Source organism: Hydra vulgaris, chromosome 03 (assembly GCF_038396675.1).
Source record: "Hydra vulgaris chromosome 03, alternate assembly HydraT2T_AEP".
Taxonomy (NCBI): Eukaryota; Metazoa; Cnidaria; class Hydrozoa; order Anthoathecata; family Hydridae; genus Hydra; species Hydra vulgaris.
This window is the reverse complement of record NC_088922.1, coordinates 24,121,921-24,136,115: the sequence shown is the minus strand read 5'-3', so window position 1 is coordinate 24,136,115 and position 14,195 is coordinate 24,121,921. Positions and strand designations below refer to the sequence as shown.

General features: G+C 26.3%; 1 protein-coding gene across 1 annotated transcript in view; it reads left to right on the top strand.

The window, feature by feature from the left end:
• The window catches only part of LOC100205434 (shootin-1), a 51,815-nt gene that overhangs the window by 23,212 nt on the left and 14,408 nt on the right, over positions 1–14,195 (top strand). The window contains exons 11-18 of the mRNA XM_065792716.1: positions 3,999–4,053; positions 5,477–5,575; positions 6,642–6,762; positions 7,026–7,081; positions 7,254–7,336; positions 7,423–7,485; positions 8,116–8,299; positions 12,190–12,345. Coding sequence (XP_065648788.1) covers positions 3,999–4,053; positions 5,477–5,575; positions 6,642–6,762; positions 7,026–7,081; positions 7,254–7,336; positions 7,423–7,485; positions 8,116–8,299; positions 12,190–12,345 — 817 coding nt within the window. The remainder of the gene's footprint in view (positions 1–3,998; positions 4,054–5,476; positions 5,576–6,641; positions 6,763–7,025; positions 7,082–7,253; positions 7,337–7,422; positions 7,486–8,115; positions 8,300–12,189; positions 12,346–14,195) is intronic.

The following is a 14,195-nucleotide window of genomic DNA, read 5'->3' as shown; positions in this document are numbered from 1 at the left end:
GGTAGATTTTCTTTGATATATCTAGTTATATCTTCCTGAGTCTTGTAAATAAATCCTGTGTCATGATCAACATCTTCTGAAAGGTAACAAAAAGATTTATGTTTGAGAAGTTTGTTCTCTATAAAATAAAGTACAATTGTATAAAGTGAGCATTGACTTTTGCTCCAGTGATAACTTTGAACCTCATCCTGAACAACATATTGATAGTTTTCAGCAAAATCTCCTAAAATTAAGCATTCGTTTTAGTTAAGATTTTCTTTACAGTTTTTTAAGTATCTACTTTGTGTTTTTGCAATATATGAATGAGTGGTAAGGTTGTCAATGCTGTCACATAATAAATCATTAAATTCATCTAGTGGCAATGACTGTGAAAGTAGTGTTGTACGATCGGTACTCTGCCATTGCTTAAATACTACATCTTCTTCATGCTCATGGTCCATAAACTCCTGCACTAAAAAACTTTTTAACACTTCAATACCAGGGCATTGGTTACATCGATGCAACATACATTCTGCATTTTCAAGAGAGCAAACAATCAATGCCATGAAATCTTTATAACTTTTTTTGTATTTTGGTGATGTATGCAAACACATACATTGTGGGTACCTGACGCATTAGTTGTAATACACCATTTAGGTTTAAGAGTACAAAATTTTGACAAACTGACTTTGACGTTAGGGTAGTCTTTTTAAATGCAACATGTAATTCATTAAGATTGAGTAGCAATAATCTTTTTTGAACATGTTGGTTTTTCTTAATACTTACATAATCTTTTTTTCCTGGCATCATTCTTGAAAATTCATCACTTTGATAAAAGTTAATCACTAAATTAACTGTTTCTGGTGAAAGTGGGTTTCCAGTTTTTTTTCCGGGTAATGATAGAATTCCATTCTCATTTTTAACTTTTCTTGCTGTTCGAACAAGATACTCAGACACTTCAAAGTAGCTTGATATCTTTTTATGTGTCCATGATTTTGGTGCGAGTGTTAACATTTGCACCTTATGGCAATAAGAGTCAGTCTCTGAAATTTTATTTTTTATTTCATACATTAAAATGTCTAGATCATAGTCATTGTTAATGTTGTTGTTTAAAATGGGGCTTTTTATTTCTGTTGTTAAAAAAGTTTCTTTAATATTATATGCTAATGAGACCATTTTTGCAACTCTGTCAATAGTGTTTTCAAACTTTTGTTTTGCTACAGGCAATTTGCTGTGTTTTGAAAGACTTTTTAGTTTGACTGGTGAAATTCCAAACAATTCTATAGTGGTATCTAACTTAATTTTTTTCTCACTTTTAGATTCCCATTCCTCCTGTGAATTTAAATCTTCATCAGTTTCTATTGCTTTTTTGTAACATTTACTGCAGAATTTCCAACCTGGGGTTACATAAACATTATTTTTTTGAAAATAGTTTGCCATGTTTATGGAAATCTTTATATTACCTAAAATAACTGAAATTATCAAACATTTTATAAATAATAAATTGTTTTCTTTTAATTTCCATATCAATTCTGTTGTAAATAAGGTAAGATTACCTTTTATAGCAATTTTTTTACTTTCCTTGTGTGTTCCAAAAGGATTGCAACACTTTGTAATTTTTCTCTCAAAATATTTTCCATAGAATTGCTCATGATAACAACGTATAATTCTTATTGAACTATATTTTTCCTTTAAATTTGCTCGCCATATTATTTCTTCTTGTTTTTCACAAGGAAGATCTTTAAATTGAACAAAACCTTGTTTTCTTGAAAATCCAGTTTTGTGGCAATGAATGTTAAGACTTTTTCCAATGTCACATTTCTCCATATTAATTATTTTTATTATTTATTACCTAACAAAATAATATAAAAACTATAAAATTAAAAGTAATTCTTTAAGAAAATACAAACAAGTAAATACCTTTAAAAAGAACAAAACAAAACTTATGTTTGTTTTTTATATAAAAGGAGGTTTTAAGTCACCAATTTGAAGTAATGAAAATTTTTTTTTTTTCAAAATTAAAATTAAATTGTATGTTTTTGCATTATTTATTCATTCTATGCAAAAAAAAAAAAAAAATCTAGGGAGATTGGGGGAGGGGCGTAGGGGCCTCCCGTGGGAGGGGAGGGTATCTCCCTTAGCCCATGACTATAAATGTCCTAAACTAGTCAATAAATGACACTATTTGATGTTTTATTCAAATAAATGTTTTAAAAAATATTTTAATTGCTTTTGTTACAAAATTTAAATTTTTCTAAAAAGACACCATTTTTAAATGCAAATTTTGATCACGTATTATAGAGACAATTGATGAATCTAATTTTTTTCAGTAGACCTAAGATGAAATAATGATATACAATTAAACTTTTTACTTGGGATTTTGGGCCACAGTCTTCATTTTACCTCCAAAAATCACTAATTTACAAGTCAATAATTTTGAACAAAATTGGATAAATGAGGCATTTCTTGAGATAATCGAGTCTTAAGAGTGCTATTTTTGGATTTCTCAAGTTAAAATCTATTAGAGTACCAAATTTTAGGAAAATTCCCCAAGCCATTATGAAGATACTGTATGTCAAAGTTGCTTTGTAGTCACTTCAGAAAATCACTAAAATGCTGAGTCAGCATTATTTCAAGTGACGATATCTCTGGAACCCATTGATATTTTTAACTAAAATTTTCGCAGTTATTATTTTTTTGATATGGACTGCAAGTGGTGTAAAAATAAGCAAATTCTGAGACGTAAGGGTGTCGAAAATTATTTTTTTTGGATGATTTCATATATTTTTACCCACCAGTATTTTTTTTTTTTAAATCAATGATCCGGAACTTACCTTTGAGAAAAAGAAATGGCATTAAATATTATTTATTTAAAAGTTTTTTCCTAATACGTTGAAAAATATATATTTTTTGGAACGTTTAAATAATATGAAACTTATCATTTAAGGATTATTTAAGATATGTAAAGACTCAGCACTTAGAGATCACTTTAATTATTTCGACTATTTCACCTAAAAATCTAATTTAATTTAATTTATAAACTCTATTTAAGTAAGTATTAAGATGCTTTTCTTTTTTATAGAAGAATGCCTGCCAAAAATTTTCTTTTCAAGCATATGAGATATTTTTGAATACACAAAAAGCGTTTCTATTCCTGGATTTTTCCGGAAATGTTTTCAAAGTATTTTTACGGATATTATTAGGAAAAATTTTTCCGGATATTTTAAATATGACTAGGATAATGTATGATATATAAATATATATATATATATATATATATATATATATATATATATATATATCAGCCTTTGGAATTAGGAATAATAAGGTCGGCAAATTATTGCCAACCTTAATCTGTATAAAGTTGGCATCAGGTCTACAGAAAAAATATAAAACAAAGATTTGACCATAAAACATAGAAACAAGTTGGGCAATTTTTTTCGACCTCAAACACTTCTAGATCGGCATTGCTGAATGTCGACCCTAATTCCGAGGGTTGATATATATATTTATATATATTTATATACATACATATATATATATATATATATATATATATATATATATATATATATATATATATATATACATATACATATACATATACATATACATATATATATATATATATACATATATATGTATATATATATATATATACATATATATATATATATATATATATATATATATATATATATATATATATATATATATATATATATATAAATTATGTCTACTTTGACAAATTAGTAAGAGTCAAGTCAAAACTCAAACACACGATTGCTACAATCTTTTTTGTAACAATATTCCGATTTTGAAATTTGATGGTTTTTAGCTGACTATTAAAATTTTAGTGTACCAAAAAAATTCTATATATTTAGAAACTTTAATTATTTTTTATAACTGATGTTTTTAATTGAAATTGATAAAGCATATTATTTAGAAACTTTAAAAAGGTTGTTATCTATTTGAGTATTTTTAATAAACTAGTAAAGTGTTGTTTTTGTTTCTCTCAGATAAAAGAACTACAAAATGAATTAGCATCTTTCAAAAATACCAGCGAGCTTAAAGGTTTAAACGTTATTTATATTTTTAACCTGTATATTTAATAAAATATAATTGTAAGATGTTTCAATTCAATTTGTTAGATTAGTTTTTAAACTGCAATCTAGTAATATAAAAATATCCTTTAGGATTTTAGTAAATTGTTTAGTGAGGGTTTAATTTGTTGATTAGTGAGGTTTTAATTTGTATGTATACTCCCCTGTGCCTCTGGTTGTATCAATCTGGAGACCTAAAAAAAGACAAACTGGAGAACTGTCTGGGGAACTTGAACAAATGTATTTTCAAAAGTAAATGGGCACAAAAAATGAAATAGAAATACTGAAACAAGAAAGAGCAGCTTGGGAAATATTTACACTACCGCATTATTTACATTATGGCTATATTATGCCAAACATTATGTTTAGTAGTTTGTATCTTTTCATTTAATTATAATAGTCATGATCAAAACTTTCTAATAAAAAGTAAATAATAAAAATGGATAAAGAAATAACTACTGAAAGCAATTTTAAATTTGCTTAAATGGTTAACAATGGTTTACACCCTTATTAAAGGTTTTCTTTTGCACCCCTAATAAAAGTTTTATTTTACACCTCTGATAAAGGTTTTCTTTATATGAAGTTAAGTTAATGGTGACTACCATGAAGAAATCATTGGGTATGATTTTGCATTTTTTGTATTAAGTCCCTTTTTAGTTTAGCAACAAAAGTCATTTATCAACTTGTCATTTATCAAATTGTCAAATCAAAAACATTTAAATGCAATTTTTATGAGCATTACCTTACTTGAACCACAAGTCATGTGCTAAATTCTATCCTTCACAAAGCGTTTAAAGAATTCTGTGATTAATAAAATGTTACTTGAAGTAGAATAAAAAAGGAAGTTAATAGTGATGGCTAATGTTATGAAAGCTTGTCATGCAGAATATAGCAAACAAAAATAAAAGATGATCTTTAAAAAAAAGAAAAATGATGTTATAATGAAGAATTATTTTATATTCTTCACATGAAATATAGAAAAATGTTATAAAAATGCCAAAGCAAAAGATTAAATTGCCCAAAATATTAAAAAGTTGCAAGCGTGTTTATAGAGAAGAATATTTATAAAATGGGTTTGTAAAGATGCCAGCTACCATGCTATTATGTAAAGATGTCAGCTACCATGCCCCAATGAATAAATGGTCAAATCAAAAAAAAAAAAAAAAAAAAAAAAATGCATACAAAAGTAATAATGAAATCAAAGCTGCAAAAAAAGCTGTAAATGTTATTATGACAATCTTGCAATAAATTTTTTTGGTAATCTAAAACTTAAAACAGTCTTTATTCTTCAAAAACTACTATCCCCCTCTCCTTTCCCCCACACATAAAAATTTTAGGTACTGGCCTGATGATGATGATAATAGAAATGATCTTAAATAAACTTTATGTTTTAGTTTTACAAGATAAAGTATCCTTGTTAATGGATGAGCTAGATCTTACACAAAAACAACTTGAAGAAGCCAAAACAAGAGCATTAAATGCAGAGCGCGAAGGTAACTTTATAAAAAGTTATTTTAATATTTTTTAGTTTTTTATTGTCGTTTGCTTATTAACATCTTTCTTCTTGATCTTCTAAAAGATCTCCCAAAAGTTTTCTCTTGATTGTGTAATTTCATAGTTTTTTGTAGTGTTTGTACAAAACTGACTTTTTGAAAAACTGGTTTTCAAATTTTAAAATTCAAAAAAAAACAGTTTTAACTGGTTATTGAATTTTTGTAAAAAAATTGAATAAGGAGAAATATTTTATTTAACTTATATGAAATCACAAAACACAAAATATCCAAGTATAAAAAAATCAATCAAAGTCAAGTATAAAAAAAATTAATTGCGCCTAATAACAAAAGCTTTCAAAAAATTTAAATTAGGAACAATATTTATACTTTATTAATTTTTTTTCAATATTTCTTTCACTTATTTGAATTTTTCTTTAGGAAATAGGATTTTAAAAATCATAAAACATCTACCGAGCGGTGGCTAAGGTCAGGGCTTTACACCCTTGAGGCTCCTAAGGTGAATCAATTTTTGCCGTCAAACCCTAGTTTTTTGAAATAAAAATAGAGAAAGTTTTTTCAAAAAAAAAAAATGTAGTTTTTTTACCAGAGTAATACCACGTTTTAATGAGGCTTTCAAAGTATTTTGAAAGCTACCTTACTGGAGACTTTAAAAAATTTCATTGTCAGCAAATACATTTGAAAGATGGTTACTAACCATCTTTCAAATGTATTTGCTGAACTAACCTAACTTTAAAACTAACCATTGGTTATCTTTTGATATAAAAAATCAGATGTTGTACTACGGAAAAACCCTTGAATTGGTTTTCAAGTTATCAAGTTGATGAATATATAACAATGAATAGTAATATAGGCATATAAAACAATGAACGATAATTAGGGTTGGCAAAAATCTGTTGTTTTTTTTTAAAAAAAACTCAGCCCAGTGGGTAATTTTGGGATTTATTTTTATTTCGTATTTGTTTCTTTTTTTCTTTTTTTTTTGTTTAATATTAAAAATTAGTATAAATTTTATATTTTAACTTCATTAAAAATATATTTATTTTAGTTTCAACACTCTTTGGAAGAATTTCATCTTTGGAAAAAAAATTGGAAGGCACAAGTCAAATACAGTTCCTTCCACCCCCTCCACCCCCTCCACCGCCACCAATAGCTGCTCCTATTATTAGGTAAGTAGTTTAAATTTAATTAATGAATTTTAAGGCTGTCTAATGTGTATACAGTTAAATACACATAAATATTTTTTTAAACTATTTATTTTTCAATAAATTTTAAAAATTTTCTCATTTATTTAACTAGTATTTTTGTCTTTCATTAATTTACTCGTTTTTTTTTGTTTTTTTTATTCGTTAAATTATTTGATTTTTTTATCATTATTTATTTACTAGTTCATTTTTTATCATAAAAAATAATTTTTAATATAATTTTTTAGAAAATTGTTTTTCAAGGTTGGTAAAAAAAAGAAAACTAAGGATGTTGAAGTTGATGGTCTGTGTTTTTAATGGTTTAATTTTTAAAAGAATAATGTTTTCAGTTTAAAAAACTTTAGCTCAAAATTATGCTGTTTTAAAAAACATTTTATCTTGAGAAACATTTTTTGTGTTAAGTTGCGTTTATAATTAAATGTTAAAAAAATTGTTCATAATTTTTTGTTTTACAGAAAATGAGGAGGCTCGGCGTAAAGCCATGGAAGATATGGTTGATCGAATAAAAAAAGGAGTAAAACTGCGTTCCGTTGCTTCGGTTAGAATTATTAATTCATTTTTACTTTGTCTTTTATTTTAACACTGTTAATATATGAGATAATTAATTTAAAAATTTATTTACAGCCATTGAAAGCTAACAATCAAGATGAGAATGTGTCAGCTATGGGAGAGTTAGCCGGATTATTGGTTGCTTTTTTTTTATAGATAATCAATTAGTTAAAATAAATGCATGTAATCCTATTTGTAATTCATTTCAAGGAATATTTTAAAGTTAGTTTCAGAATTAAGTTAGTTGTAAATGGAACCTAAATGAGCAAGTCTTACACTGCATTTTTTTACAGATTTTTATTATTTGTTAAGTAAAATTGTCACTACTTAAAGTATTACCACAAAGAATCATCCAACATCTAGTTTTAAAGATTTGATTATTTATTTGTAAAACTAGTTATTTAATATGGAGTAGATGTGTGGTGTTTAATTAATGGTGTTTAATAGATAGGCCATTTAATTGATTGTAGCAGGCTAGTGTGTGATTTTTCCAATAAGTTTTACAGATTTTTTTAAGTTTAGGTATTGTTTTTAATAAAGCATAAAAGAATGGGTTTTTTTTTCAAAATTCAAAATTTTCAAACAAAATAAATTAATTAATTTTAAAAATCAGTTATCATTTCTTTTAAGAATCAAATATCATCATTTTGGTTTGGCCTTAAGTTTAAACTATTTTTAGGCTTTTAAAAATAATAAAATAGTTACTGCTAAAGAAATTTGTCTTCTATCAGGAATACGCTTATTTAAATAACAAATTCATATTTATAGACAAACATGCGTTCAACCCAACCCAACCAAAAAGAGAAAGCAGATGCTACAGAAAAACAGCCTGAATTTGCAACAGTGAAACTACGAAAAGCATCTGGCTTTCAGTCATCAACCTCAGTTGAAGAAAGTGTTTCTGAGTTAAAAAAGATTTTACAAAGACAGAAAACTTTTGCAGAAGGTTTTGGTAAGTCATTTATGCATTTTGAAAATACATTTTCACACTTGCACGAATAGTGTTGGCTTTAGAAAAACTGAGAATAAAGAAAATAAAGAAAAGCAATTTTTTTAAATATTTTTAAATAACATGTATGAAGGCAGATTTAAATTTGTGTGCATGCACTTTTTCAAAATGTACATAAATATTTATGACTTTAATATGATATAAGGTACAAGAGTATTGCTAGGATTGTTACTTGAACTTTAAAACTTGTTTGAACTTTAGAAATCATAAATCACATCTAAAAATGTAATAAGTATTAAAAAATATATATTGGTAAAATATAATCATTTTTATGATTGTTATTTATGTTTATTAGTAAAAAAAACATTTTCATTACATTATTACTTAAGCCTTTTTTTTATAAATAATTTTCTCACTTATAACCAGGCATTGAATTGAGCTTCTTAAGTCAAGTCAAACTATTTTCTGTGATTATCATAGTTTTCTATATTAATTATCATATTTATCATAGTTAATTATCATATTTATCATAACTAATTTTTCCAAACAGGTTAATCCTTCATTAAACTTTTTATTAAATTTTAAACTAGTTTTTTCTTACTAATATGCTTCTTTATTTTAAACTTTTCTTCAGCTTATTTTAAATATTAAATTTTGGCAACATTTCATGCCATAGTCTTTCTAGGTTTCTTCATAGCACTCAAAACCGTGCAAATTTGATTCTCTTTTTTTTTTTTTTTTTTTTTTTTTTCTTTTTTCTTTTAATTAGTAATTATAGTAATACTGTTTTATTAGTCTTCAAATAATATTTTTTTAATAGCGATTGAAGGAGACAATAGAAAAAATGACTTCAACTAAGAAAGCTTTTGAATGTGTTATTAAGTATGCTTTAAATGTATCAGGAAAAATAGTTAACTTTACCAGATGAAGAGGATTTAAATGGTATTTTTAATTAAAATACTTATAGATAAAAAAAATTTTCTTCGTAATATAGCTGTAGCACATTTTCTGAAAAATGAACTTGACGTTTTGTGTGATTTGGTATATTTGAGCTTGACTATGAATACACATATATGCTTGATTTTTTTTGAAAAGTTATGAACGTGCCTTTCACACAGAACTTATAACAAGCTGTAAATGGTGTCATATTTCACAATGGATGATTTAAAAGAAGCTTTTGAATGCGATGAATCAAATGCTATTTTAATTTAGTTTGTTTTTTACATGTTTTGTTATAAATGAAATAAAATAATATTTTTTGTTTTTTTGTTGCAAAACATGTAATTTCTCTTAATTGGACATATATGAATTATTTAATAAAAATTTGGAATTTAATAAAGATTGAAAATGGTTGAAAATAAAATTGAGTTGAAGGGAGTCGTCTTTAAATTAGTGAAAAATTTTTCTCCTTGGTGAAAAGAATAATCTTGTTATTTGCAAACGGGTGAAAATGTATGTTATGATATATGAACTAATCATTGAGAAAACGAAAATAGAATGTATGCTTTATTAAGATATTATTTGCTACAGTTGCGTGGATCTATTGCTTGCGAGCGTTAAGGTTATTTACAGACACTTTTTGAAAAGTGGAAAAATGAAGTTTTACATATATTGACAAATTTACATGATGAGTATATCAGTGGTCACACTCAGGGCATCAAAAAAGATTTGTATTAAAATTTTAAATTTAAAGCTCAAACACAAGATCATGTGTAAATGTATTAAATATTTTTAGATAAAGAATTTAAAACAAGAGTATTGGATTACTATATGCACAAGATTAAAAACTGTTGTCGGGGTTTAGTTTTTAGCCTTTTCTATCTGGTACTCTTTTCAGGATATCTCCAACGCAATTTTCTAGTTTATTCTTGGCATATTTGGCCATGGTCTCTGCAAAAATACAAAAAAATATATAAATAAAATTAAGTAAATATATCGCACTGAAGGCATCGAAGAAGATTTCATTCGTGTTCAAATTTTAAATTTAAAAATGCAAACACAAGATAATGTGTAAAATGAATTAAATATTTTTCAGATAAAAAATGAATTATTTAAAACAAAACAATTGTTTATTTAAAACTATTTAAAACAAAAATTTCTTTGTTAATTTGAAACTTAAATGAACTTAATGACTTTGCCATACATTTAAATCCTTTTTGAAAGATATTCCATATATTTGAACCTCGATATGCAATGCTATATTCAGTATATTTATTAACGTTTTGAGGCAGTTTATATATGTTACTTATATTTGCTCTTAGATAACAGTTTTCATTTATATTTATTTCAAACTTGTTGTTAAGATTTTCATGAGAGAGATTATTGTTGAATCGATACATAAAAATTAAATGCTGATAGATATTTATTTCAAAAATATCCATCATTTTCATATCTTTCATTATAGGTTTAGTGCATTCAGGCTTATTTTTAGATTAAATGATTCTGCAGGCATATTTTTGTAAGCTATAAATTTTTTTAAGTTTTGATGGTTGAGTACTTGCTTATGATATATTTGCATAACTGATGAAGCAATGAGTTAATCCAGAAGCAATGAATTAATCTAATATTTAGCAATTTAAATAATGATTTTAAAAAAATTAAAAAAATGTTAATGTCGTTGGCTAAAAATGTGACTATGCCAACAAAAGGCTTGCCCGGAAGCGTATGTCTTTCAAAGACAAATGGTCATCATGTTTATGGTTTTTGTAGTAGAAGATCTTAGTTTTCTGCTGTTTTTTTCTGGATTGATGTCATCTGGTAACTTGATACGCTGAATGAAATCATGAACAGTTGTCTTATGCGCCTTTAAACATGCAATCATTTGTTCAGACTTATTATCTGCCATTAAAGATTGTGTTTGTGCATGTTTACCAAGTTTTACTCTAAGATAATAATGATTGAGTTACAATGTACGTTGATATTATTGTATATAGAGTATATAAGATATTTATTTCCTATTGTATATAGAGCATACAAGATATTTTCCTGTTGATTGATAAATATGCAATCACCCACGCAAAATGTGATTAATTAGTGTGTTGCCAGCACTTATATTTTGCATTTATAAATAATTATCTATAATAATTAAATTGTTTGCATCTATACATATATATATATATATATATATATATATATATATATATATATATATATATATATATATATATATATATATATATATAATATATATATATATATATATATATATATATATATATATATATATATATATATATATATATATATATATATATGGCCAAAAAGATTTGACTACTCAAAATTGTTATAACGACTCATTAATGTAATTTTAATGTATTTTGAAAATCAAATATTTAATTTCCAATTTTCTCAGTATTTTACATACATCCATAACATATTTTTATATAGGGGATTAGCTAGTAATATTAAATCATCAGAAGACACTTCATAATTAACAATTGATGTATTGACAGCAAAAGTTAAAGAAATGTTTTAGGGTGTGTTTTTAGAAAATTGGAATTCCAATTTGGTTAGACTAGAAGTATCTTTGTATTAAGATTGTTTAACTTTTAGTGGCTCTTGGAAAACAAACTGAAATGCAAAATATTTATTGCATTCATAATTTTTCAAGCAAGAACATCTATATGAATCAAAAGTTTATAATCTTTCTTTAAGTTAAATGATGACCAAAATGATAAAAACACTAATGTTTACATACCAAGCTGTTTTTGAAAATTTTTAATTTTTATTTCTTGAAGTTTTTGATATTATAAGATGTCAAAAAAAATTTCTTAAGTTACATTTAACTCAGTTTTCATTAAAGTTGTATATAGTGACTTTTACCTCCACCAACAATATCATATACATATTTTCTTAATTTGAATTTTTTGTATTTTATTTTTATTTGATTATAGATGCAGAAATTGAAGAAGGGTCTTCAAATATATTAAATAATGTGGAGGTTAAAGATTCAAATTCTCAGGAGGAAATTGAGTCATTTATTAAGCAAACAGATTCATTAGTTAAATCATCAAGTGTTCAGTCAAATCCATCCTTTAAATCGGAACTAGGTATTATAATTACTGTATATGCAGTTTGTTTTTAGTTTAAATATAATTGTTTGCTGTTTATTTAAGTTTACAGTATATTCTAATAAACAAACTTAAAAAGGTCTTGCCATTGAGAACCACTAGAGTTTCAATTAAATTATTATTATTAAGAACTAAAATTGCAAGTTAAATAAAAATGTAAAATAATCATATCAAACAGTTATGGTCAAAAAATGTTTAAATAAATTTTTCTTTAAAAATAAAATATTTAAATATTTCAAAGAACAATTAAAAGTAAATATTCAAAAATATATCAGGCAACCAAAAAAGTTGGTGCGGTTTATTCTAATTGCCTATTTCTAAGAAATGTATTAGGAAAACTGGTTGTGGGGGGGGGGGATGATTTTGCATATAAATTAAAGCTTGTTTTAAGGAGAATCAATCAGTGTGTTTCATAAGTTTTATTAGTGCCTTTTAAATTTAAAAGTCTTAAGTGGAGTATGGCTGTGTCAGATGCGATAATTCCCGCCTGTTTACTAATGAGTTCAAACTTGGAACCAAAGCTGCAGAAGCTTGTCGTAAAATATGCGCTGCTTTTGGGGAAGGTACCATAGCAGAACGGACGGGTTTAAAAACTTTTCTTCTGGAAATGAAAACCTTGAAGATGAACCAAGATCTGGAAGACCATCCATCGTAAACAACGAGGATATCAAGCTGGCAATTGAGCAGGACTCCAGTCAAACATGTCAGGACCTTGCCTTAAAATTTAATGTGAGTGATAAAATTATTCGTTTATATTTGCACCAACTTGGAAAATGTTGGAAGTTGAGCAAATGGGTACCTTATAAGTTGAGTGAAACAAACAAGCTACAGCGCTTAACCATTTGTTCTTCATTGCTTTCCCGTCACAATTTAGTGCCATTTTTTGACCGGATGTTGATGTGCGACGAAAAATGGATTATGTACTGCTACAAACAACAAACATATCATTGGCTAGCCAGCAACGATCCAGTACCGATGACTCCTAAATCAAGCATTCACCAACAAAAGGGTTTACTGTGTGTATGGTGGACTACAGCAGGTATTGTTCACTATGAGCTGCTACCAAGTGGACAAACCATTACTGCTGAGATATACTCAGCCCAATTGGACAGAGTTTCGGTTGCTCTTCACCAAAAACAAGCTTTGGCAAACAGAAAAGGTGTTGTATTCCACCAGGACAATGCCAGACCGCACACCGCAAAAATCACGCAGGAAACTCTAGCACGTTTACAATGGGAGATTCTACCTCACCCTCCCTATTCACCAGACCTTGCGCCAAGCGACTATCACCTGTTTTTGGCCCTGGATAATCATATGAGGAATCGACAGTTTCAAAATAGAGAAGATCTCGAAAATGAGTTAATTCAATTTTTTAGCTACCAAACTCAAGACTTTTATAAAAATGGAATATACCAGCTTGTTTCACGATGGGAGAAAGTTATTCTTGCTGAAGGAGACTATTTTTTAGAATAAACTTTATTAAAACTGTTTTTATGTGTATTTATTTATGGATCTGCAAAACAGCACGAACTTTTTTGGTTGCCTGATAGGAATATGTTATCAATAGTAAAAATAATTGCTTTTAGTTTTTTTTTAATTAACAATAACTCTATTCGCAAGTAAAATGAAAAATTTTCAAAACTATTTTGTCCAATAAAAATGCTCCACAAAATAGAATGCAAGATTTGCCAATATTTGATTTATATTTTGGTTGTCATATAAAGTTATTATTTCATAATATATATTTTTTTTTTGTTTTTTACATAAATATAAATCACCAAAAAAAAACTAGACACAAGTTAATTTTGCATTTAAACATAAATCAAAGT